At 36.6% G+C, this 27008-nt stretch overlaps 1 protein-coding gene across 1 annotated transcript in view; it reads right to left on the bottom strand.

Moving 5' to 3' along the window:
• Nucleotides 1-27008, bottom strand: part of Fsip2 (fibrous sheath interacting protein 2) — a 74141-nt gene that overhangs the window by 18604 nt on the left and 28529 nt on the right. The window contains exons 13-16 of the mRNA XM_063259410.1: nt 25379-25424; nt 21854-21890; nt 10922-19892; nt 506-9975 (exon numbers count right to left, since the gene is read on the bottom strand). Coding sequence (XP_063115480.1) covers nt 506-9975; nt 10922-19892; nt 21854-21890; nt 25379-25424 — 18524 coding nt within the window. The remainder of the gene's footprint in view (nt 1-505; nt 9976-10921; nt 19893-21853; nt 21891-25378; nt 25425-27008) is intronic.

Below are 27008 nucleotides of genomic sequence, written 5' to 3'. Positions count from 1 at the left end.
TGAAGTCTCAGTTAATGTGACTTATTCATGGCTTGGGTACAGGGTGATAGGGCACAGCTGTATCTAAATCAAGCAGGAATCTGGGTGTAGAACAATGGTAGAAAACAAAGAAAACTGGATAATTCTAAGAGCATACAGTAAATGAGAAACATCAGTAATTCAATTTACATCATAATAGCAAACGCACTTTAAAGTTTTCAGGCTACTCCTTGTATATCAATGTTATTAAAGAAAAAGAACACAGCTGTGGAGCTTTAAATGCAGGAACTAAAATTATTTTAGATAGATAGTCTCATGCATCCTGATGCTCTATTAACTGCCCTATCTTGAATATTTTTCAATAGCTATAATGAAGAACGAATGGAATGATACAAGATTATGTTTCTTTTAGAGTCAGGAATGGCAACAGCTACAAACATGCATTCCCATACAACTATTTGAGGGAAGAAATTATAAAACCAAGCCTCAGCGTCCCTTATTTTTCTAGCACAGACTCTGCACTTACCTCATAGGGTTTTATGTCCAGTCGACCTGTACTATTGAGCGAGGTACGTCTTTCTTTCTTTCTGTTTTCTGAAACAGCTGGGCTTGTGGCAGCCAAACTTCGCCCATCTATAGATGCTCGTCTCAGCTCCTCTATGCTATGCCCAGTTCTTCTTAAACATTCTAATTTCATTTTTTCAAGTGGTTCAGTCTTTACAGAGATGACTGCTAAGTGCTGGGAAATAATCTGGGGGTCCACTTTGATTGCTTTCCTTCCGACATGTGGAATTATTACAACTGTACATTCTTCTCTGGATCTATCTTCTCTTGACTTTTTGTCATCCATCATTTTCTTAGCGTGCTTTTCTGTCTTTTCAATGATTCTATCAATGTCCAGATCCTGAAAGATACCACTGATTGAGCTTGTGGAGGTAACCATATCTAATGGAACTTTTGAAACTCCATCGATAATTAAACTGGCTACCTTAGAGAGGACTGTGTCTGTATCTTTTATGTCATGAAGTTCTTCATGGCTTCCAGATTGTTGAAGAATATTACTATAAACAGAATCAACAACCTGGAAAATCATGTCCATTTCTTCTTGATTTGAAGAGGATTCTTCAGGTTCACTAGATACTAGACTAATATTACTTTTAGAAACTTCAGCTGTTACAGATTTTGTCAGTTGTGATGCGACCTTATTCAACTCAGATTTTGATAAGGAGTCTGTATCTTGCTGTGAGGCACGAGGTAATCTTACGAGTTTAGCCAAGAACAAGGCCAATGCTTCCTCTAAAACCTTCGTATCTAACATAGAACATTTCTCAGATGAAAAGTCTTCCTGGGACTTTAATTTATCAACAATTTTGACCACTTTTTCCATAATTTTGACAGCTTCCAGAATTAGTTCTGAACTTGATATTTCTTCTTCTACTTGAGGTTGAAACTCAGAATTGTAAATTTCCTTCACCATTAAAAAACCTATTATGTCAGAAAGGACATTACTCTGACCCATTAAGTCTTTAAATACAGAAGTATGGGAACCAGAGTGTTTTAAAATACTGGTATAAACAGAATTAACTATGTTTTCAATAGTTTCACTGTCATCTGAAGATACAGTAGGTGATTCCGTGGCAGATTTTGTAAGTTTGATCTTACTTCTGGAGATAAATTCTTGGAATGAATTTAGTATTTTTGAGCTTATTTTTTGCATTTCAGTTTCTGGAGATTTGGTTCTTTTCTTATGCACTTTTGGAAACACAGATAAGAGCTTTGATAGAAATTTCACAGCAATTTCTTCTATGATCTTGGAAGACACTTTAGGAGCCTGTGCTGGTCGAGTCGAAGTAGTCTGGAGGACACTGGAAAGGATATTTTCAACTACACTGTCAACTTCTGCACACTGATATGGAGTTAACTCCCCACAAAAGTAGTTCTGCAACTGATTGCCAGCCACTTCTCTTAGAACTAGATCAATGATGGCTTTGGAGAGATGCCTGCATCCGTTTGATATACAGTTTTGTATGATTTCTTGGGATCCAAATTGTGGCAAAAGATTGTTATAAATGGATTGAACCACCAATTCAATAATTTCCTCATCATTGGGATGCAAGGATTCTACGTACTCTACAATCATATCTTCATCATTGGAAATCTCTGCAGCAATTTTACTTACTAACTCCATTTGAAGGAAATCAAGTTCTGTGGAAACTTTGTCCTCAGATGTTTCTCTTTTGGTGATGGTGTTGGATATTTTTGAGAAAATTTTTGATAAAAGGGTAGATATCACATCCTCTAAAAATTGATGAGGCAACATTACAGTATATGGTGATGTTGTCTGACATTCTTTACTGGCTGTTTGGGGCAGTTTTTCGATCTTTTTAACAAGATCTTTAGAGTCCAGAGGCAAACCTGCTAAAATTGGAACCTCATCACCAAATAGCAAGTTAAGCTGACGTTGAAAAAGTTCATTTATCACTCCACTAGTTAACCTTTTTACTAAATTGTCTTCATTATTTTTAATGTCCTGATAAAGAGCTTCTTGAGTTCTATATTCTTTCAAAATATTGCAAATAGAGGAGTGAGCAACTTTATTGACCAGTGTTTTGTCTATTAATGGTAATTCATCTAGGAAAGGTATCTCAGGGGGAGAGAGTTTGTCAGGTACATTTGGCATTTTATCCATACTTTTTATCTTAATGCTTGATGACGTTTTGTGTGTATTTGATGCCTTATTTTTGGAAGGTGCTACAGGAATCGAAGACACTTTACTTGTATGTGGGAAAAACTGATGTCTCTCATTGTGCCCAAATAACATCTTGACTTGAACATCTGAAAACTCTTTTTTCAGCGAATGGGTAAGTTTCACAGCTGTGTCATAGAGTTCAGACTGATTCTGATACCCATTTACCTTTGGACTTTGTTCACACATTTCCATTTCTGGTGAGGAAGAAAACATCAGTTCTTTAACTATTTCAATGATAACGTCATCTAAAAAATCAGTAGGAAAAATTCTAGGTTTACTTTCTGGTAGGTAGTGAGGCTGAGTGGTTTTACTCTCAACCTTCTTTTCTCTTCCTTTCTCTTTTTCTGTAGTTTTTTCTTTTTCTTTCTCACTTTCTTTTTCTTTCTTGTTTTGTCTCTCTGTCTCATTCTTTTCTGCCTCTTCAACGTAGTCCTTTTTGTTAACCGAAGATAAGCTCCGTGGCCTAACAAACTGGTCAGACTCCTTGGCAGGCTCCTGAATTATAATCAGTGCTTTATTACCTGGGAAGCTTTTGCTGTATCTGTATGTTGAAACATCTGATGGTTCTTGAAGAGAAGACCTTTCTAAAACATTCCCATAAATATTTTCAATGATGTTTTGAACGGTTTCATAATCTGAGAAGATTATATCTCCCATATCTGTTTCAGTAGAAGAGTCTATCATTTCCTCATTTGTTGGCTTTTTCATGATTTTCAAAGTATTCTCTGTTGTAGTCTCAGTACTTTTCATCCTGGGCTTCCAAGGAGACAACTGAAAGTCCTGATTATTTTCTTGTATTGAACTTTCCTTGATATTGTCCCTTTTCTTATCCTTGTCTATTGGAGGATCTGACTGGGGCACTGCAGCCTTTCGTTCTGCATCAGGAACAACTGGAGAAAATGTTTGCATTTTACTACCCTGTGACTCCTTTTTGGGAATTGATTGTTTTTTCCTTTCAACTGCATGATTTTTACCTGGTTTTTTCAAATCTTGCTCCTTCTTACTTTCCGTGGTAGCTGGAGAAGTAACTTTTGATGCACTCTTATTATTTTTTGGAGTTGAAATACTCAGTTTCTTTTTGTCCTCTTTCTTTGTATGTGCCATACCTCCAGATGAGCCTGACATTATGGGAATCCTGTTACTTTCCATAATGGTAGGGACAGGGATAAGCATTGGATTTGGGATGTCTTCTTTTTTCACTGAGAGTTCTTTAATGTGGAAATTCTTTCTGTTCATTGCACCTCTATTTTGTTCCAAACGAACTATCATCTTTTTCTGATCTGAGCTTAGGGAAGTCTGTTTACATGATTGCTCTGGTAAAGTAAGTTGCTTCTCTTTTGAGTATCTAGCTATCTGCATACAGGTATCCTGTGGTAAGTGCTGAACCCTTTGCATTATGGTGTCTGGATTTAAAAATGAAAAGAAGGTGGAAGACCAGTCTCCTGAGAATAGTGGTTGAATCTTGAATGCAGAGATTGCCTTCTGGGCTAAAGCAGCAATTATTTCTACAACAATGTTACTTTTATCATGCTTCTGAATATCATTAGATCCAAATTTCCCTATGAATTGATTATATACATGACTAGATATGTCAGCAACTATTTCTTTAGCAATTGGTGGGAAAGAAAATTTTTCTTCAGCTTGTGGTAAGACTTTAATTTCATTTTTTCTAAATTCTCCAAGGAGAGCATTTGCAAATTTGACAGCTAAGCTCACAATATCTGGCTCTGGTGTTGTTCTTTTCTTAGAATCTTTACTATCTGAGAAAGAAAAAAATTTCTGAACAAGGTCAACCACTACATCTTCCAAAAATGTAGCTGAAAAAAGAGAAACCTGTGACGTCTCTTTGCCAGATTTGGCAACTACAGAAGCATGGTTACAATCAGGTGAGTTACTGGAAGATGATTCTTCGCCATGTAAAAATGGTTGTAAATGATGATCCATAATTTCCTTCATAATGAAGCCAGCTATTTTACTGAGAAATGGTCCTTCTTTTCTGCCTGCATCTTTCTGTACTTCAGCCTGATATTCAGGTTTTTTCAAAATATTATTACATACAGAATCAACCAAATTTTCAAGGACTTCTAACTGCGTACTTTCTGCATTTTCCATTGCAGTAGCAAGTCGGATTTCATGTTCAAAAATTTCTTTTATAATTTCATCAGTCATATCTGAAGCTACAAATGAAAAATTCTCATCTGGAGTAAGCTCTTCTTCTGTTAGTTTGTTTTCAGTGTCAGCCTGAGGGAAGATATGCACCAGGAGCTTGGAAATCATGTCTTCTAAAAGAGAATGAGGAAATACAGTAACAAATGATGGCCTGGCACATCTATCACTCAAGATGACGCTGAGTACATTTCTGATGATGTTATCAGCTTGAAGGGAAGCACAGCAAGAAGCCACTAATTCTCCTGAAATTAATGACTGCACTTGATACTCATAAATTTCCTCCAATAGCAAATGATATATTTTTCTTCCAAAACAGGTACTATCACTTTGTATAGCTTTATACACTTGAACTAAAGAACTATATTCATCTAATAATTTTTTGTAAATTAAGTTGACAGTTTCTCGAACCATTTCTTTATACTCCTCTGAAAAGCACAAGTTTTTATCTAAGTTATCTGCAACTCTAATCTCTGAAGTGTTAAATTCTACAACAATTGATTTTACTAAGGCTGTAACAATGTTAGTAATTTGGACTTTTGCTGTGTCTGTGCTTTCAAAAACCAAGACATTGTGTGTGAATGCATGAAGAATTTTGCATAAAAGCTCAGCAATGACTTCCTCCAAGAAGACAGCCGAGTTCACAATGCAAGACCATCTTTTTTGTTTAGGATCTCTTGCTTTTTCTTCGTAAATCTGATCAACTGAAGCTGAAAGAAGAGGTTTATCTCCAGATAAAAATGACTGTAGGTGATGGTTAAAAATTTCTTTTATTATAAAACTTGCTATTTTTGAAACAGGTATGTTATTCATGTCTTTTTTATCTTTTGTGAGAGACTTGTATATATCTGAATGAGCAAGATCAGCATAGATGGAATCAATCATAGACTGTACATCTTTTTCTGAAATCGTATTTTGATTTTTATTTCCCTGTTTGGTGACGCATATTGCATTTTTTGAAATTATTGACATGATTTCATTTATCAGTTTTATGATTGTATCATTTACATCTGATTGAGCAGTATCTGGGTGTTCTATGGTAGATGTCAATGTTTGTGAGACAAGCTGAGTGACTATTTTTTCCAAATGGTCTTGTGATAACAGAGTAGTATACATTGTTGAAGCCTGTCTTCGGGATCTTGACTTAGTAATATCATGTTGAACTTTATGTATCAAAACATTTTCACTGAGTTTGGAATGAGACTTAAAAGGCAAGTTTGCAATAAGATCTGGAGGAATTTGGAAATCAAAAATTTCAGTCAGGATGATTTTAGTTATTCGAGAAGCCAGTGTCCCAGTGTCACTTAGAAAATCTTTCTGAGGCTTGATTTCCATTTGGTATTCATCCAAAACTCTACTGTATGCTGTGCCAATAATAGTTTTTACTACATCTGTCTCCACTGGCAGCAAATTCAACTGTCGCTCAGCATTTTCTATAACGGTAACTTGAGCTTTTGAGAATTCCTCTGTTATCAAATGTATGAGTTTCTCAGCTTTATCAAAAAATTCATTCTCTGAATCTCTCATGCTTTCCATTTGTACAACACCAAATACTCTGTGGAATATTTTCCTTAAAACCCCAGATACAACATCCTCCAAAAAAGTCGAGGAATAAACACTGGAAAAAAATGACTGTTGTCTCTTATCATCAAAATATGTGTAAGAGGAGGAAGAGGAGGAGGAGGAAGAGGATGAATTTGCATCCAAAAATGGCCGAAGATGTTGTTCACACACATATTTAATGATGAAAGCTGCTATTTTATCAATAAGAACATCATTGGTATGTATATTATTTTGCTCCACTGATTCTTCGGACTTAGATTTCTGTAAAATATTGTTGAATACTGAGTCAACAAGATGTTGAACATCGTCTTCTGAATAAGCAAACTTGATTTCTTCTTTTTCTTTTGAAAACTGAATTTCATGTTGGGAAATTTTCATTCTAATATCACTGATAAGGCTGGAAGCAATTTCATTATAATTCATTTCGGATTTATCTTGTGGAGTTTCCCTGTATGAAACCACACTAGGTGCAGCAGGAAAGAATCGTGATAATAGTACTCTGATCATATCTTCTAAGAATGTATATGGCAGTAAGGTGTTATATGGAGATAAACTCTGGTCTGAGCTAGTTGATTGACTTATATTACTAAGGACGTCTTGAACAATATTCTCAGCCAGCAATGTGGTATAAGATGAAGTTGACAGATCTCCAGAAAACAATGGATGAAGAAGATAGTTTGAAATAGCGGCTACAATTAAATTAGTTATATTTTCCACAAATGAATCACTATTTTCAGTCTCTTTATTAACATTAGGGTCCAGTCCGTACTGGTTTAACACATCTCTATAAACGGAGGTGACGAGTTCATCTATGACGTCTGTATCTATACAGGGGAAAGACTTCTTGTCATTGTATAAAATGTGAATTCCACCTTTGTCAAAATACTCATTCACAGAGTGTATTATTCTTTGTGTCATGCTTTCCAGCTCAAATTCAGTGTTAGACCTAGGGCTGAAAATCTTTGAGAGAAGTTTGGCAACCATCTCGCCTATGAATACATCCGGAGAAATACCTACAGGTGGTGGCTTCTGGGGTCTGCATGATTCTAGGACCTCATTAAGAACCTGTTTAACCATATTAGAGACTGCATCCAGAGGACTTCCTGGACGTGAGGAAACCTCTCCACACAAAAACGGCTGAAGATGACAGTCAATAATTTCTTGGATAATAAAACTGGCTATGCGATCCATCATGATTGGACTTCGGCTAGCCATATCTTTCTGTATTGAAACAAGAGAGTCAGACATTTGTAAAATGTTGCCATAAACAGAATCTACCATCTTTTGGAGATTCTTTTCTGAAGAGAGATATTGATTTTCATAGGTAGTAAACCAGATCTTATGTCTTGAAATGGCTGACATCACCTTATTTGTTATGCAGGTGGACATTTCATTAAAATCGGAACTGGTTGCATACGTTTTTCCTAAAGAGGAAGGTTCCCCAGATGGAGGACTGAGCTGAAGTAAAAGTCTTCTGATGACATCTTCTAAAAATGAGTATGGTAACATGGTGCTATAGCTTTTTGAAGACATGGCTTGCAAAGTGAGATTTCTTAGGTTGCTTTGAAGCTTCTGCAGTATAACCTCAGCTTCAAGAGGGTAGCAGGACTGAATTCTGAGGTTTGCCTTGAGGGAAGATGGGAGCTGGTAATCTAAAACCTCTAATAATATACCATGTGCTACTTGCTGAGCTATTGACTTATTTTCACCTGCCAGATTACTACTGGTCACTTTCCATTCATATTTGTGTAAAACATCATAATAAACGGAGTCAACAATCTTCCTCACCATTTCTTTATGGATTGGTGGAAAATACAGCCTTTCTTCCGCATTCCTCAGAACAGTGACTTGAGCATTATTAAACTCGTTTACCACGTGGCTGACAAACAATGTATTCATTGTATTGAGCTGGGCCTCAGTGATGTCTGCATTTTTTTCCCACAAGCATGTAGAGAAGTGAAAAAACAACTCAGATATTATTTCCTCCAAAAAAGAGGCTGAATAAACACCTGTGTACATATCTCTTTGATATATGTTACGAATGACTACCTTATCAATTTCCTTTGTTTTCTCTTCATTAAGAGGTAACCATGAAGAGGATTTTATTGTACATTGCTTGCCAAATGGTCCTTGCACCTTGGAGCTGGCAACTCGTGGATTATTTACGAATCCAGTCGAAGAAGCACTGTCATAACTCGTGAATCCTAAAGAGTCTTTAACTTGTCCTAATTTCTTGAGTTCTGGTGTTCTGGCTTCTGTGAAATTAGATTGTATTTCTCTTCTTCTATGGTTCAAACATTTGTTTTCAAACAATGGACCTTCGAGATCTTCCTGTAAACCCTGTGATAGCTTATCCATCAATGATTTAACCAAGCTGTGGGAAATAATATTAAGCATATAATCTGATGACAATATATCTTGATTTGTTTCTGCCAGATTTCCCAAAAGATCTGACATGCAGTCTCCTTGAAGTTCTCTGCAGTCCATTGAGCTCTTGTAATAATCAAGATTTCCGTCTTCTATCCTGTGAAGTATTCTCAAAAGTTGATGTACTTCTGCTGATATTTCACTAGCAAGGAGATCATCATCAAGAGGGGAAGTGGCTGCGCATTTCTCCAGAAGTGTCCTAATAAGCTTCTCACATACCACATTGAGAAGAAACGCTGATTTAGGGGACAGCGTCCGATTATTTCTAAGGATGCTATTACTTTGTTGATTGATTGGGGAAGAGAAACCTCTTGCTAGTTTACCTGAATCCATAGCTCTGCCTGGGAATTCATCTGGCAAAAATAAGTCTAAAATAATATTAAATACTTTATTGACTACTTTTTTTGATTCATCAGTTTTTAGGCTGCCCATCAGGATGTCTAACTGAGATGCCAGATAATTTAACTTGTTTTTCTGGACAATTTGATCAATTTGGCGAGTTGATGATGATTCCCAACCTCTGAGGCCTGGCAGTTCCTTGGTATTTACGTTACTGAAAATAGATACATTATGGCTTGCAAGCAAGGAGCATGATTTGCGCCTTCCATGCTTTTTAAAGTGATGGTTTATTCCTATTTCTTCAGAGAGTACTTGAATCACTCCTGTTAAGAGATCTTGGAAAAAACCATCCAAGTTGGCAGAAGTTATTCCTGAAGAGTAAATGTATTTTTTTCTGGTGGAAACCATTTGCCGTCCAACGTGAGCTTCTACAATGTTATTATTGGCAAGAATCTCAATAACTGTTTCAGAAATACTTAAAGCAAGTTCTCCAATAGATATTGATCTGTTCTCAAATACTTGAGAATGAATTAAAATAATCTTGTTAAATGCTATACTTTGGATTTCCCATAGTTTGTCTTTTTCTCTACCCTCTATGGTACCATCATAAATACTTGAAATTAAATGGCAAATGACTGACTCAGTGAGATGTTTACAGAATTGATTAACTGAAGAATTACTGTACATGCTTCTTAGGGGCTGTCTTGAGTCACAGCTTTTACTTGACAACATAAATACAAGAGATACCTTCTCTGCAATAAAAATCAGAAAAGAAAACATTGCCATTTTTAGTATACATTAAAGGAAATATTGGAAATTTCACATATTGGAAGTTTTTTTTATCATGTTGCTACCTTTGGAGTAACTCACCAAAAGGAAAGAAATATCCAATGAAAAAATAAATGGTGTTTTCCTTAAATATTTCTCATGCTGTGGAATCTTAATTTTACCCAGTACATTTAGAAAATAACATCAAAACTCAAATCTCTAAATTATAAGTTGGTATTTGTCTTGCTTGGACAGTTATGAACTCTAAGCTAGAAATTCTAGAGCACAAGATTATTTTAAAGGTTTAGTGAAACAATCTTTAATCTCTCCAGCAATGCTCGCAAGTCTCATATAAATATTTTAAAATATTGTTAGTTAAAACTTTGGAAATCATATTTTGTTTTACTTTTAGGATCCTAAAGAGTTTTGTTGCAATATCAGTTTTACTAAAATAGAAATTTGCAACTCCATAATGTTAGTAATAGACTACAAAGGCAGAAATATACATAAGAACTTTGAAAACACTGGAACCCATGCCTGACACTCAAGCAAACTCTCCTGCTTTGAAATGGTCTCATTTTTTTAAACCTAGAGATATGGAAAAGCAAACAACAAAACCTTTCAAGTTAAGCTATGCAAATATTTAACCTTTTACTCTTTTTTTTTTTTTTTTAGCATCCTGGGAGATTAAAAAGCTGTTAAACAGTCATCTCACCTTCAAAGCTATTTTCATTTAAAAACTGAGAATGCATATTCTTTGACAGGAGATCTTTTAAATAAGTCTTTTAGTATTTTTCCTGAATCACATCCCCTTTTTAAATCTAATTTTTAAATTTTTATAGATACATGCTTGCAGCACATAATAACTACAACTATCACAGAAAGTTGGTACAACTACATAACACATTTTAGTAGTTATTTCTCGCTTACCTCTAGTTTTGAAGTTCTTCAAATATGTGACCACAGATGTGGTAACGTGCATTGCTAACAAATGAATTTCATTTGGACCCAGTTCATGATCAGCAAATGCTATGACTGTAGCTTCTTTGGGGGTCTCTACCTTCTTTATCTTTGGAGTCTTGTTTTGCCATTTTTGCAATAAAGAAAAATCTTCCCCACAAGGTTCAGGGATTTCACCTTCTTCAGATCCACAGCTGATGGTTTCAGGCCACATTCTAAACAAATTCTCCTTTTCATTTTTTTGTCTTGAGGATATTTCAGAGAAAGAGTTTTGTTTCGATATGAAAAATGGTTTCATCGTTTCCATGCTTTTGGTAGTAAGTGGCCCTTCTGGAAAACCATAGCTTGACAGCACAGTACTGACAATATTCTCAGCTGCTAAACATATTCGGAGTGGGGAAACAGTTGTGTGAATTTGGTTTGGCTCAACAACTGGCTTTATAGCTCCATAATGAAATATTCTTGGGTTTTCACCTTTTCCCATTTCTAGGAAAGACATGACTTGCTGTAAAGACGCTTCTGTGGACTCGTTTGTTTTCTTAAGCAGTTTTTGTAAGACACTACCTTCTGGGAGGGGACCGTTTCTTTTCACCGCTTCATCAAGATGGCCCAAGGTAGGTTTCACTTGGTGATGTTCTTGAACTTTATTTCTAGAATGTAAAGACATAGCTTCTGAATCAGACCTTTCCAATGGTTCCAAACTTTTAATGGTGTGTTCTACAGAAGTGACACATGAGGGTAAAGGGGATGAAAGTTTGTCCTCTCTTCTCGTGTTGTCCAAGGAATAAAACACCAAGCTGGGTTCACTTCTCTGTAGAAGACTATGCCCCCAATTAGCATCATCTAACTGTGGTGATGGCATTTTCACATCATCTGCAGGTTCATCCTGCTTGGTAGGGTAAGCGTTTTTAGTTCGTTGGCATGAACTTTCCACTGAAAGATTTCTGGTCAAAGACTCACTGAAATGAGAACATTGGTCCATCAATGTGCCAATGATCTCACTAGCTACAATGTTTTCTTTCAATGTATTAGTGGAAGATGGCCCCATTTGGTTTATTTCTTTGTCCAGTTTGCTCTTGATTACAGCAAGCATGTCACAGACGATGCGAACAGCGTATGTCAGTAACTCTGAATGAAATGAATGTACCTGCAAGAGAGTATTCTGTATGCTTTCTTTAGAAACAACAGTGGTTGGCTTGCATTCGTCAGAAGAGTTTTTCAGTGGTTGTAATTTGGGTGACATTTTTTTGTTTAATCGTCTCTGTTGAACTTGAAAAAGGTTGTCAATAGGCACTTTCACTATTTCGGAAAATTCATATTTAGAGATATGTTTAAACTGTAAGTCCACAAATGACTCTAACAGGTTTAAAACCCTCCCTACAATTTCTTGAGTAACTTGCTTGTAAGAGGTGGTAGGAATTTGATCTTTCGTCTTGATGTCTAAACTGCTGTTGATGTACTTGGTTGGGAAACCATGCTTACTTTTACCAGTGCTGAGTTCTTTCTCATTCGTTGGAGTTTCTGAAATGGGCATCTGGGACAAAAAGCAGAGTTGCAATTTTTCAAACAGCATTTCAACAATTTCTCTTCCAAACATAGTAATCTGTGCTTTCGTGTCCTCTGCTCTAGAACAATCTTCTTTAGATTGATTAGAGAAACTGCTTTCACCATGTTCGAGAAATGGCAGATTTAAAAGTGAAAGAGAATATTCTAAGTCTTTGGCTTTTATTGAAATTTCAGTCAAAATATTATCAGCTATTGTTAACAGAGTATGTTTTTCATTTTCCATGTCATTTGAATCTGTTTGCCATTTGTCAAACATTTTTTTAAATATACCTTCTTTAGGAAAAATCTGTTCTAGCTGCGAGGAAACATCCTCTAAGTAAAAGCATGCTTGTTCTTTAGCAGGAGAATATAAACACCGCGACGAAAATTTGAGATGGTCCAGACATGAGGATTTGATTGGATAAGCCAAACTGTTGCTTGTGGCATTTAATTCTTGTAAAACCAAGCTCACTATTTTACTGGATTCCATGATTTGATCAGATGGTAAAACTTTTATAGGTGCCATCGTTCTATTTTGTGTTACCCTTTCAAATTCTTTCATTATTGCTTCTAGAATATTGCTTATCATATCCTTGGCATACACTTTTAGTTCTGACGGGGGAAGCTTTGTTTCCAATAAGTTTTTGGCATCTCCTGTGGCAAAGATGTGCGGCAGACGAATGGAAGTCTTTGTTTGCCCATCTCTCGGTGTCTTCTCTCCAGTACTTAACCTGCCTTTGCTTTTTGCCTTAACCGCACTAGGTCCTGCATGTAGTTTTGATTTAAATTTATGCAAAGGTCTTGTTTTTAAATTTGTTTTAAAACCTGGCTTAGAGCCATCCTTAATGCTATCTTTAGAGTTCTGCAATCTATAAAGTTGCAGCTCCTCAGAATACCCTGTGATGGACAAGTTCTCTTCTAGATGTAGTGAGACAAAATCTCTGATCTTATTGAATACTATTTGGGTTAAATCTTTTGCTATTTGTAATGATGAATATTGCTGGAAAGTCTTTCCTAATTCAGAAACATTCTGATTGTCTGCGTTAGGACTTTCCTCTGGTATCTCACCTCTAGGGGAATTACTTCTTTTTCCTGCTTGCTTAGTTCCCCTAAAATATAGTGCTTTCATTGCTGAGGTATCATTCTTGTGGGATGTTTCTCCTTCACCCCTACTTTCGTCATTTTTGTATAATACTGTCACAACAACAGAGTACATTTTATCATAAACACAGTCGATGATATCATTTGCTATACTGCTAATGCGTGATTGAGAGAAGGTTTTTCCAGTTCTGCCTGAAGTTTTAGTTCTAAAATTAAAATGGGGGACTTCATTAAATGGAAGCAAATGGCCTATGATTTCCATTACTCTTTGGTCTAACTTACTCAAAAGTTCTGCCACTTTGCTGAGCAATTCAATTGTTTCTTTTTGTTCTGGTTTCCCTTTCCTCATAAATATTTCTTCCAAAACAGTTCTCTGGCTTTCCTTTTCAAATGTCATTTGGTTTTGTTCTAATGGACAGTTTGTAAGCAGAGATGAAGTGCCCTTTTCCTTTTCTTTTTGTCCCAGGGGTATTTCGTTTGATGGAGTTAATTGTGCAAAGTTAGTCTTCTCTGAGGAAACACTAATTTCCTCTATGGATATTTTATTATGTAAAACCTTTAAGATGTTGTCTATGATTTCACTCACAATTACATTTTTTTGGAATAAAATGTCATTTGGATAGGACTGCATCTTTTGAATTTCTAAGTCTAAGTCATTTTTAATAAGCTTCAAAATAGCTTTGGCAATGATATCAGCATATTCCTTCAGGCTAGCTTTCGATAAATGAATTGTGGCTCTAATTTTTCCTCTGTAACAGGCAGAAGTAGGTTCTGTGAGCTTTTGGCTGAGAATGGTTTTAGTTGATCTTTTTGGGACATTTGCATGAAGTTCCACCTGGTTTAATTCGTGAGAAACACTGTCATCTTGTCTACAGTTTTCCAGTGCTGGACTAACAAATGATGTTCCTTCAGGCTGAAAAGCAAGAGTAATTAGTGAATCTACTCTTTCTGTGGCAAAAGTTTGTAATCGATTGAAAATAGTTTTTGCGATAAAATTAGCACTTTCCGCACATGGGTCAGGAGCAGACTGCTTGGGGTCCTCTTTCTCCTCTACAGCTGTCTGATTACCATCAGTATATGCTGCTTCCTTGTCACTTGCATATTGAAACCACTCTGGTTTTCCTTTGGCTTTTGACTCCATAAGAAGAGATGTTTGGTACTCTGTTTTTGAAAACGTATCACAAAATGTGGATCTTGCCAAAGCAGGCACCTCTGTAACTATTCCAAGTCTGGCAGCAGAAGCGAGGCTATGAAGAACAATATCCACTACCTCCTTGCATAGCAAGAGGACATCTGACCTAGGAACTGGAAGGTCAGGGGAAATCTTATTTGTACCCTGAGTACATATTTCAGAACTTGCTTCTGAACATTTATCAGCTATGTGATATTTTAGAGTGGGTGTGGCAAATGAGAAATTATTCTTATACAAAGTTTTTTCATAAATATCACATAAGATGCCTTCGATGGTGTTCTGTATTTGAAACTGAAGTATTTTTTGATACTCAGTCTTATTGAACAACTTTTCAATAACGTAGTCTGCCTGAGCAGAGTCATTCTGTTTATCATGGCTGCTGTTACCTATTTTTTTGCAAGATATAATATCTAGTACTGTGTTAACAATTTGACTTACAATGCCTTCAGAAACCACAATGTTACGAATTAAGAAAGAACTTTCTCTTTCCTTATCCAACTCATGTTTGATTCCCTGTAAAATTTTTCTAGCCACGTCTTTTGCATAAATATTTAATTTAGACAAAGAGATTTGGCAAAATATATTGGTCTTAGGCTCCACTGAGCGAAAGGAAAATTGCCCATCAGAGTATGAATTTTCAGATGACAATGATTTGCTTAGTGTACCCTCATCTTGCTGAGTAGGTAAAACTTCTGGGGCTGTGAAGTTGACTTGGGAACACACAAGAGATTTTATTTTGGAAGTAGCAAATGTTTCCAAGTTTTGAAATATTGTTTGTACAATGTCTTCAATCATATTGACTTTGCTCTGTTTGTCAACACTGAATCTGGGTTGCAACATGCAAAGATTTCTGTCCAGTGTAATCAGAGAGTTTCCTCCATAGGTACGTTCACAGAAAGAGGCATCTGATGAAAATGTGATGCTTTTACATCTGTTTTCACTTACGTTTTCTTCTGTCATGGCAGCTGTATAAAGTTTATGAAACACAATTCTAACAATATCGCTTGCCACTATAACCACATCTGTGTCAGACACCAAAGGTCCCATTATGTTACCCATAAACTGAGCAGGTTTCTGAGCAATGGACTCATGACCATCGTGAGGAATGCCATCAAAATGAGAGTTGGAGAGTAACAGCACATTTAACTGATTGATTAAATTATTCTGAAAAATTTCATTCAAAATATTTCTTATAATGGGGATGACTGGAGATTTATGTGGCTCTGTGAGTTTCATTTCAATTTCACATAGACTTGTTTCTAGAACTTTCTGTTTAGGAGAATAGAATTTAGCTCCCTGTCTCAGTGATTTTCTCTCCCTAGGGACTTTTTTCTCTGTATGCCCATCATCTTCTGGAAATGAATCTGATTCAGCTCCTCCAGGGAGAAAATTTCCATAAGTTGGCTGGTACCGGTAGGTTTTAACGTCTCTGTCTTTGGATTCAGTTTCATGAGGTGTATCGGAGGATACTACATCTAAAATTAAATTGACTATGTCTGTAAATACTCGCGTCTCAGGTGATTGCTTTTTTACACTTTTCTTCAAATCATCTGAGTTCCCATTTAATTCTGTCTGAATGGATTTCAAAAGAGCACTTGATACCTTCTTTGCCTGCGTGTATAAAACAGACTCTATGGGTTCTTCACGTGTATCTGGGATAGCCCCGCTGCTTCCACTATCCCCGTCCACCTTACTGCCTTTTTTATTGCCATCATTACCAGCATCTTGAATTTCTAAATTTCCATTGGCAAATCCTTCCAGGTTAGTGAAAACCATATTAAGAATATCAGAAGCAACAGCTTTCAGGGTGTTTTGGTGAGCTTCTTTGGAGTTCTCAAATTTGGAAGACCCAGAAGAAATATTTTTTGTCTTGCTTTTAGTCACCTCTGGGTTATCCGTCTCTGGATTTCCAGAAATTATGCTGGATATTATGTCTGTGCATTTGCCCATTTCCTCAATAATTGAAGCGAAGGATAGCTTGTCAATATCAGGAGATTCTAAGGCAGCTTTAAGTTCAGTACTTGCCAAACTGGTATCCATGTCAATACAACATAGCTTTTCAAGGATATATTCTAAAATTGTTTTGGAAATGACCTGAACATTAGATTTCTGTGCAGCCGCCATTTGTTGATCTGTTTTTGCATTTTCTCTTTTTTGCTCTCTAAAGGATGCCTTAAGATCAGGAGGAGTATCGACCAGTTTGTCTAACATTTCATGTACTGTTTCGCCAATCCTGTCTAATACCTGCACATTAGTTTTTTCTTTGAGGCCTTTTCTGTACAGGGTACTGTGGATGGTACAAGGAGTAGCCAAATATTTACGAAAAGCTTCTTTATCCCGTCTACTTGACAAAATGTTTTGTTTCTCAGTACTCTCATTTCCGTTTGAAGTTGTAGATCTTGACTTACCTGAAGAAAGTGAGCTATTTCTTTGATCTCCATTCCCACTTAATAATATCTCACAAATCCAAGTTAGAATTGGACTTTCCATATTGTCATCATTGAGATTTGCTATGAGAGATTCTAATTTCTTATCAGCATCAGCCAAAATCCCTTTACTTGTATGGGATTTGCTATGGTCTAGGTCCCTAAGATTTACATTTTTCTTACTGAGCTCCAGTTCATTCTGGATAGCATCTAAAACAATGTTTACTACTTTAGCGGTGTAAGTACTAAGTTGCGATTTCAATAAAGATTGCCTGGCAGATGAAAGTTTGTATTCTGTTTGCAATTTTGGACAAACAAATAACTTCAGCCTTTTAAAAACGGTATTAGTGATCTTATCAACAATGTTATCTACACATTTAGGTTCACTTTCTCCAGATTTTAACCAAGAAGGCTTTGCAGAATCTACATTAAGTGAAGGTAAACGTTTCATTTTCTTATCACTATCAAACCATATTTTTAGTGGCTTTTTATTTGCCACTTCCGTGACTCTATAGGACACGTCAGGATTATCTGGAAAAGTCTGATGAACTAAGGATGAAGCAGAACTTTTAGCGGGACTGGACAAGGAGTGTGATGCCTTAAAAAGTATATTTAACACAGAATCTGTTATTTCTTGAGCCACTGAAGTTATTTCCGACATAGAGAACATCTGGTCCATCCATTCTTGATGTAAGAGCCCTTGGGACTTTTCACGGGGAAGACTGGAGGTTTCTTTCCCAGTTTTGTTACCTAGACGACCAGGAGACACAGAGGCTATATCCTTGAGCATTTCTCTTATAACATGTTTAACTGTCTTCTCTGAAGCCCTTTTTATTTGATGCTTTTCATCATGGCTGAAAACTGAAATGTCTCTATTCAGACAGTGTTTCTCCTTTAAAATGTCTTCATTGATAAGCGGTGGGAGCTCAGTCTTTAACTCCCAATCATTGCTGCTGCTGCGAGAAGAAGGCATTGTTGGTGGTTTAGCATTTCTTGTGTAGTCAAAAGAAGTGTTTGCCTTTGTGAACCTGTGATTAGGTGTTTTTTCTCGTGATTTTGCTCTTTCCTCTTTGAGAGATGAATCAATTGCATTTTTCACAATATTGTTTATTTCTTCATTATCATCTTCAGAGTAAAAAACCATGCCTGGAACATTAACCCGAGGGCATGGTCTTTTGCCCTTAGCACTGTGAGACATGGTTGTTCCAGTGAGCCTGTATTTTTCCTTCATGTCAGAAGAATTTCTCTGTGTAGATCGTCTCTTTTTGTGGACACTTGGTTTTACTGGCTTGTGGTGGAGATGAGTGAAGATCTCATCAAGTATTTGAAGGAATATTATTGTTTGTTCAGATGCAAGGAGTCTGTCATGGTTAAGTTCAGTTTGTAGATAACCTAATATAGTACTGACTGCCTCCTCTATGTGATGAACTAAACAGGACTGTGAGAAAACGTTTGACATTAAGTTTTTTATTTCTTCGTTGGCAATTATATTCGCCTTCTCTTCTTGTTCAGAGGTAGATCTCTTCTGGCTAGCTCTTTGAAGGACAGTATAGGGAGGGTCTGTCTTTTGTTGCTGGTGTTTAGTTGCATCTTCAAGAGGACGTTCATTTTGCTTGACTGATGTAAAGATCATCAGCTTTTCTAAAATGCCATGCACCATATCTTCTGCAAGAGTGCACATAGGTTCCACAGCATAAGGCAGGGAATCCTCTGAAGGCTTTCCATTTGATGATGTGAAATACTCCCCACTAGATGTTAAACTCGATTTCATGTCCACTGATAACTCTTCTTGTGAGAAAATCTGAACACATTTTTTCTCAACTGCAGATTCTAGTTTATCAAACACATTTTCCACAATGTCTGAAGCTAACGAGCACATATCAATACTGGAGATCAAGTCATCTTTTTCAGGCTCCGACTGGTCAACAAAAACTTCAGCAGTAACAGAAGAAATGCAGGGAATGGCCTGAGTTAAATCAGACATTATTTCCTGAAAAATGCTCTCCAAAATCAATTTAGTTTCCCCTTTCAAGTGACACTTAAAGTTAACAAAAACATTCTTTAAATTCTTCAACTCATCCATGGCTTTTGCTTTTTTCTCACAAGGCACTGTGGTCACTGAGCCATCAGTTTCAGTGGTAGCATCCTTAGATTTCTTTGTGCCTCTTTGCAAAGATGCTAGAAGTTGACTATCAGAACTACAACTTCTGAGTGTGGGGTATGAATAGGTCAAATGGGCCTCGTCATATTTGAGTTCGGAGCTTAGAGTTTGCCCTTCCCAGTGATGTGACTCATCCGTAACTTCTCTTTCTACCTTGGGAGAAGGTCCTTTCCTGTGATGTGTCTTATCCATAACTTCTCTTTCCACTGGGGCTGGAGGAGGTTTTAAAATTGGGCTTGGTTTCTTCCCTGACACATTAACCGCAAATGAACAAGTGTCTGCCTGAAATGTTTTAGTGGTTGCAGAGGTGTAGCTTCGGTACGTGAACTCTTCACTGCATGTGCTGCAAAAGCTTGAGCTGTCTGAAGACAGGGTAGACTCCTCAGAGGCTGCGTATGTATTACTATGCAGCCTTTCTTCATACCTGGTGATGGCTGGGTATAATATACTAGTCACTGTAGCTACCACCCAGGTCATTATATTCTGAATTATGCTATTTAGCTCTTCAGAAGTTACCTGGAAAGGAGACAAAAAAAAATCATGCAATACTAGACTTTAGGGCTGGGAATTTAGCTCAGCAGCATAAGCACCTGCCTTGTAAGTGTACAGTCGTGAGTTCGATCCCCAATACCAAAAAAACCCAGTAAAACATCTATTTATGACTTTAGATTAATTTTAAATTGGTTTGTGTTGCAGTACAGAGAAGCACTTTGTGGATACAATGTTTACTCACTCATATTCCTTCAGAAGGCTTCATCTCTTAATCTTTCTAGTTCACTTTTTAAAAGTCACTTATAAGTGACTTTAAAAAAATATTTTTTGTTTCGAGACAGGCTGTTACTACATAGTTCAGGCTGATCTTGAACTTAGGGTGATCCTCCTGCCTCAATCTCTGACTGCTGGGATTTCAGGTTTGTGTCACCAGGCTCAGCCAACGAGTTTATTGTTAAAAGACACAAACACCAAATTGCCACCTAGGCTTCTAGGTGTCAAGGAAATATCTCAGCATCCAATGTGATATTCATAAACTTGCTAATTTTAAAGGCACACCAACTTATTTCTAACAGATGTGTTTAAAAATATTCATGAGTTTTCAGAGGCATCCATCTATCAGGAATATGAAAGTGGAAAAGAAGCCATCCTCACCTATGTGTACTCTGCAAAGATGAGTCTGTGCTCTGTATATGTGTAACACCTGACTGTTAAGAACCGCTTGATATGCAAAATAAACATAAACGTTGCTTAGAGATTCACTGACTTTGCACCTGACAGGAATATCAGTGTAAAGCTGAGATCAGAAAGCTAAATAATAGAAGATCATTTGAAAGAACAAATAAATATAGATGGGAAATAAGGAATATTCTAGAACTAGATATCAAACAGCCAAGAAGGCTTAGCAGGAATAGAGACGTTAAAGACACTGTTCAGTCTCAGACAGGAAACCAGAAACCAGATTTGCATAATCATTTCCATAGTGGTCAGCGCAGCTGCGGGAGACTTATACAGGACCAGGAATAGAAAGAGAAGGCACCCACAAGATTCAAAACCATTTACTTATTGACTACATGTGTAATTTGGGTTTGCTTTTATTCATAATAAGCAGTAGCTTGTTTTTAAATTATTATAATTCTTAAAACATATTCACTTCAAACACAAGTAAGGCAAGAACCTAGAAGGCTAGTGTGGGAGCAAGACAGTATAAAATTATACAAATAAGGCTGTTCTCATCCACAGTGCTGCCTAAATTAGTTTGAAATTATCTATGTTTCAGGGTAAAGGCACAGCAAACTAACCTTGATATAGCACGTTCCCTTCTTGTTCTTTTGAGAATTTGGGGGTAGCATCATAGCAAAGGCGACTTTACTCAGCCCTAATCCCCAAAATTCCTAATAGATTTTTTTCACTAATCTTACAGAGAGTGATTGGGGTTTGAAAAACTTTTGGGTTGATGGTTTACTGTACAGAGCACTTATCTTGCAATGATGTGCCATAAATCAGTATCTCTCAGTATATTCAAAAATAAAATCAGAATTTTTCAAAAGGAGATAAAGGTTTGAAATCAACCACAACACAGTTTGGGATATCGTGAAATGTGGCAAATAGAATTATACTTTTCAGGTTTTCTCATTATAATATTAAACTGAGACATTTCCCTAAAATCAAAGCTTTGTATTTGCTGAACATTCTAGCGATTAAGTGGGTGTCGATGTGAAGTGATATCAAAACGTATTGCTCCATAATGCTTTTTTTTCCTTGACTGGTCTATCATGACCCCTTTATAGGCCAACGCCTATCTGGGCTAACTTTAGACCATAGCGAAACCTAAGAGCAACATGAAAATAGACATCCGAGAGGAAAAGGACTGGCCATCGTCAGTGGCTGATTCCAACGCATTTTACTGACAAATGTTTTCCTATGGCAACAGTAAAAGAAGTGTAATTACATACTGCTTTATCAATGGATTTTATGATACGTACTTTTCCCTGCACACAATTTTGTAGAAGATTCTGTTGTCTGTAAAGAAAGTTTTATCATGTAGTTATTAGGATGAAGAATTAATGAAAAAAACTTTCCAAAAGTTTAGTCATCTAATCAGTTTATTTCTTTTATATCAGAGAATTTCTCTACAGAACTTTAAAAGGGATACCACCATGTCATTTCATCTCTTCCTTATATAAGGGCTTCTGGATTCAGTCCCTTAGTGCTCCTCAGGGGAGTGGAATTCTAGCTGCTGCATAACCAGTGTACAGGTCTGGTAGGAATGTCCGCTTTGGGAAGCTTGGATGAGCTTTCTGATGACACTGTCCTACTCACAGTTCCAACATCCCTTCTCCACATCTTTCAGGTGGAAAAGAGCATGTGAATGATTATCCCACACTTACGGGTTGAAATTGTGGGTTTCTAGTTATGTTCCATACAATTAAGATGTGTCTCTTTTTATCTTCTGCAATATTCTCCTGTGTTCTAATGAGATTTATTATCATGCACCAATAAAACAAAACAGTTCTCTGAATTGTAACAAATCAAAGAACTGTCATAAAATGACAGACAAACAAAATCAAACATGGGCTCCAAACCATAAGTTCAACTTCTGACTTGTTTTCACTTATTTTTGTCAACATGGGCTTTTTGATTGTCTTCTTTCTTCTTTAAGAAAAATTCTTGCTTTTATTTTTCCTGTATACTTTGGGTACTTTTTTCCAAAGGCCAAGTTTAATTTTAAGAAAAGTAAACTCTAGCAGCAAACATAAACTTCATTGGTCGCAATTCGGAAAGTGGGGTATGGAAGGGGAGCCCGTTGGCTAGGATGGCATCAGTAATCCTAGCCAATCTGCAGCAGAGGGGGGAGCATTGTTTGAACCCAGGAGTTTGAGGGGAGCCTGTGTCACCGAGAGAGACTGCATTTTTAAGGACCTGGTGAGAGCAATCTGTCCTCAAACTGGAACCGTTTGCAATATGAGCCCATAGCAAGAAAGTGATGTCAGTGACATGTTCTCTTTTCTTTGTACTCATTTGTTTCTGGTGTGTTAAATAACCCAAATTTCCACATTTGTCTCATTTTATATATTCTACAATCTAACCTGAGGCTTCAATTTTCTCTTCTTTCCATGTTATTTCACTGACACAAAATGGAACCCTTGGAATTCACAGATACCTGTTCCCAACAGACTTTCTGAATCAAAAGCATGCAGAAAGATGCAGCAAAAAGCAAGGGTCTGCGGATAAAATTAAATGAATATTCAAGAAAACTTCATTGAAGATTATAAAATGTGACTGCTGGGTTCAGAATATAGCTTCCAGAGTGCACAGTAATAAAAAAACCTAGTTACAACCACATAAAGTCAGCAATAGTGTCAGTGTAAAAAAAAAAAAAAAAAAGAAAAGAAAAAGAAAAAGAAAAACTATTAAAAACATCAGGCACTGGAAAACAATGGTCAAAAATCATAATTTCCAAAATTCCAGAAATTAACCAGAAACTCACAATATTCCAATGTGAATTTTCAAGAAAGATGGTAAGAAAATGAGCTAGGTGAAGGTTTAAATTTCATTCCTCCTCTCCAGTAAAGTGACGCTCTACAATCAGAGCAGTGCGATTGAGTATGCTGTGGTATCTGCCAGACATCTGACATTGTTCTTTGTACACAGTGAATGTTCAATAAATGTTTGATAAATACATTTGAAATTTTTTTTGTCTTTTTGAGACAGGGTCTTTCTATGCAGTTCAGGCCTGCCTTGAGTTCACTTTGTAGCCCAGGCTGGTCTCAAACTCACAATTTTCCTACTTCAGCCTCCTGAGTGCTGGGATTAAGGGCTTGACCCAGTACACCTGTCCAAATGCATTTCAATTTCAAGTTTTTGGATGTGTACCTACTTACCTCTCAGTCTAAATTAGGCCTTTGTGAATTACTGAATTACTTTTTATGTTTGCTAATTTATCCACATTTCTCTTCCAAACCATCAAGCTATTAATACATAAAGTCAAGTTTCTACCTGGGCTAAGCCAGGCAACATTACTGCCTCCTTCAATCTGTTCCTTATTTCCTTTCTGACAATTAAAAAAAATGTTCATTATCCAAGTTCAATGTTTAATGATTGCCACTGAATTTACTCCCAGTGCTATCATATTTGCTTTGCCTTCAATCTGTTGGTCATGAATTTTCATTCCTAATTTACAGATTTTTGTGTAGGCTTCCTTGTATTAATATTTAAAAAGCCAAGAACTAAGCATGCAGTGAAGGGGGACAAGAAAGATGGTGAATGAAGGAAGAAGCAAAGCTTCTCCAGGGCGGTCTTCTGAGCCTGGAAGCTGCGTCAGAACTGGAAGCCTGAGATGAGTGCGGTGAGACCAGGACCAGGGGACCGTGCAGCTGTGCTGTGCTCGCTGACCTGGAGTGAGGCTGGCTGGGTGGGCAGCTCCCAGTGCCAGGTACCTCTGAAGCTGCCAAGAGCCGTGAAGAAAGTTCAGCTCATGCAAAAAAAGTTTTATTTTAATGGAGCTTAGATTTTTAATGTGAATATTTGTTCTGAAAGACTGAAGTGATGCTGTAGTTCTGGATTTTGGGACAGGGACTAAGACTTCGTTGTGGAGTTTTTCTTTCTTTTTTTTTTTAAAGTATTTATATTTCCAATAATAAAATTAAACCAATTCAATAAACAAAATAGCTACATTATTCTTCCTCTGTTTCCCTTGGCCTGTACTCAGTTCCCTTCCTTCTGCATCTATTACAGTGCTTTGGGTTTATGGGAAAATAGTAAATCATATTACCTGATCCCCAATGTGCTGAAAGTTGAAATTTTTGCAACCAAAATCTTGGTCCAATTATGTCAATGCATTTGGCCACCACAAATCTTTAACTTTTCTTCAACATTTATATAAAATCTGGACTTTGTAGTCTTTGTTGTACTTCACTTGGCTTTTAGATTTTTAAAAATATGATAGAACTGGTCTTCATGGTAGTCTTACTCTCTCTTCTCATGTTAAGAAAAGTAAATGTAAACATCACTGAAATAGGTGGTCTCCAAAACTTAAGGAATGAAAAGCACTTGGGCTTAAAAATACCTCTTCTAAGTGTTGGGAGCTTTCATCCTTAGTGATTATTATTTGGCTTACACTGTGTACATCTTGTTGGAGGCAGGTTATTGATTAAGTCATTCATACCGGATGCGAAACTATTTTACCATCTTTGAGAAGCCAATTATCACAATAGGCATAAGAAATGGTACATAGTTTTAAAGAAGAGGAAAATAGAAAACATTCAGGCCATGGGAAACTACATGGGGAGAAGGCATGAAGACCCTGAATACAGGCAAAGTCAGGGAAACTACAAGAAAGGAGAGAAACGCTGGCTTTAGTCACACATAACTTAGTTCACAGTTTTCCAAATGAAGTTTCACTATTTCCAAGTAGAATTATGAGAAGATTTACTGTAATTAGGAATGACTCGCACAAGCAGTTATAAAAACACTACCTCATGGTTAGACATATTTTTAAAGATACTTACATATTTGAGACAACAGGGGAAGGCAAAATGCCTGGGGCTTGAAATCCTATGTCAAATGAAAAGAAAATTTAAATTGATATACATCCTTGATTTACCAATTAAGTCAGGTTTAACTGGTAACTTGTTTCTCTTGTTAAAGAGTAATAACAACTTCTTCTTCTTTTTTGTCTTTTTCCTTTTTACCGGTACCAGGGATCAAACTCACAACTGCCTGCTTGCAAGGCAGGTGCTTATGCTGCTGAGCTACATCCCCAGCCCCTAAGAGTAATAATAACTTCTAACAGGTCTTTATCTTCAGTTTTGACAGCCTTGTTTACAAGCTTTTAGGAACTCCCCAGACCAAAATCCAAAGTGGTTAGCAAGACAAAATATACACAGTAGGTGTGACACTCGTCTCCCTGTACAGTGTATCTCTGGCTAGTCTTTGACGAGTATTCTGTGGTCCAGAGACACAGCGATACTTGAAATCTGCTTAATAGTTCATCCTTTCTACACCCTGAACCACTTCTTCAGCCATCTCCCTTGGAGCACATTGGATTCTCTTTTAACTTTTTAGTTTTCCCTAAGCTTGTGTTAAGTCTTCTTGAAGTTCATTCTTGAAAACTATCTAAATAAATAAATACCCTTACAATATACTCAAAATATACTCATAAAACACCTTCTATCATAATTATGTTTAATCTTATATATCTCCTATGATATAATTTTACCACTCTATCAATAGCACACAAACTAGTAAGTACTCTATAACATTTGTTTGGGGAATGTATGGTTCATATGCTTCCTTAGCACTGAAGTCTTTGTTTAGTCTCTCATCTCTGCTACTAAGTATTACCTAACTTGCTTTGTATGTAATATAGTAAAGTGCTGTAAATGATTGTGGTGGATTCCGACATAGATGAGGTAGGAAGTTTGTATGCAAAATATCTCTATTTTGGAATGGATTTGAGTGGATTTATATGTGTCAACTATACAAACATAAATAAGTGACAACCTTAGGCAAATAAAATGTTCTGGAAGTAGATGTGTTAAGTTAAAAATTAGAGGCATTTTAAAATGAAGTTGATTGGTACTTCATTTCTCTGGAACACTGTATCACCAATAAATAAGGATGATGTATATAAAAGTCCTATGAACATTTTTGAAATTTTTGTACATATGTGTTGTGTGTGTGTGTTTAGGTATGGAGATGATTCTGGTGGACGAGACTTGAGAATCTAAGTGTGGAGCCAAAGCTATTCTAAATACAAACCAATAAAATCTCTTGTGTATTCATGAAAAGCAAGGAGGAGATCCTATCATTTATGACCAAATGAATGAACTGTAGGTGAAACAGGTGATCGGTGAAATAAGCCAAATGTGCAGAAAGATAAATATCGCATAATCTCACTTATATATGGAATATACAATGTCGAACTTGAAAAAACACAAAATGAAAGGAGATTATCAGTTGACAGGAGAAGGAATGGAGAGATGTTAGTAAAGTGGGATGAAGTTTTGTTTATGCAATTGATAAGTCCTGGAGAGATAATATACAATATGATTATATACTTGAAAGCTGTCAAGATAAATCTTAAGTGTTCTGAACTCTCTCTCTCTCTCTCTTTCAGTGTAACTATGTGAAGTGGTA

The sequence above is a fragment of the Cavia porcellus genome, unplaced genomic scaffold, assembly GCF_034190915.1.
Source record: "Cavia porcellus strain 051 isolate PalLab524CR breed Dunkin Hartley unplaced genomic scaffold, mCavPor4.1 scaffold_12, whole genome shotgun sequence".
NCBI lineage: Eukaryota > Metazoa > Chordata > Mammalia > Rodentia > Caviidae > Cavia > Cavia porcellus.
The sequence above is the reverse complement of the archived record's forward strand: the minus strand, read 5'-3'. Positions and strand labels throughout refer to the sequence as shown.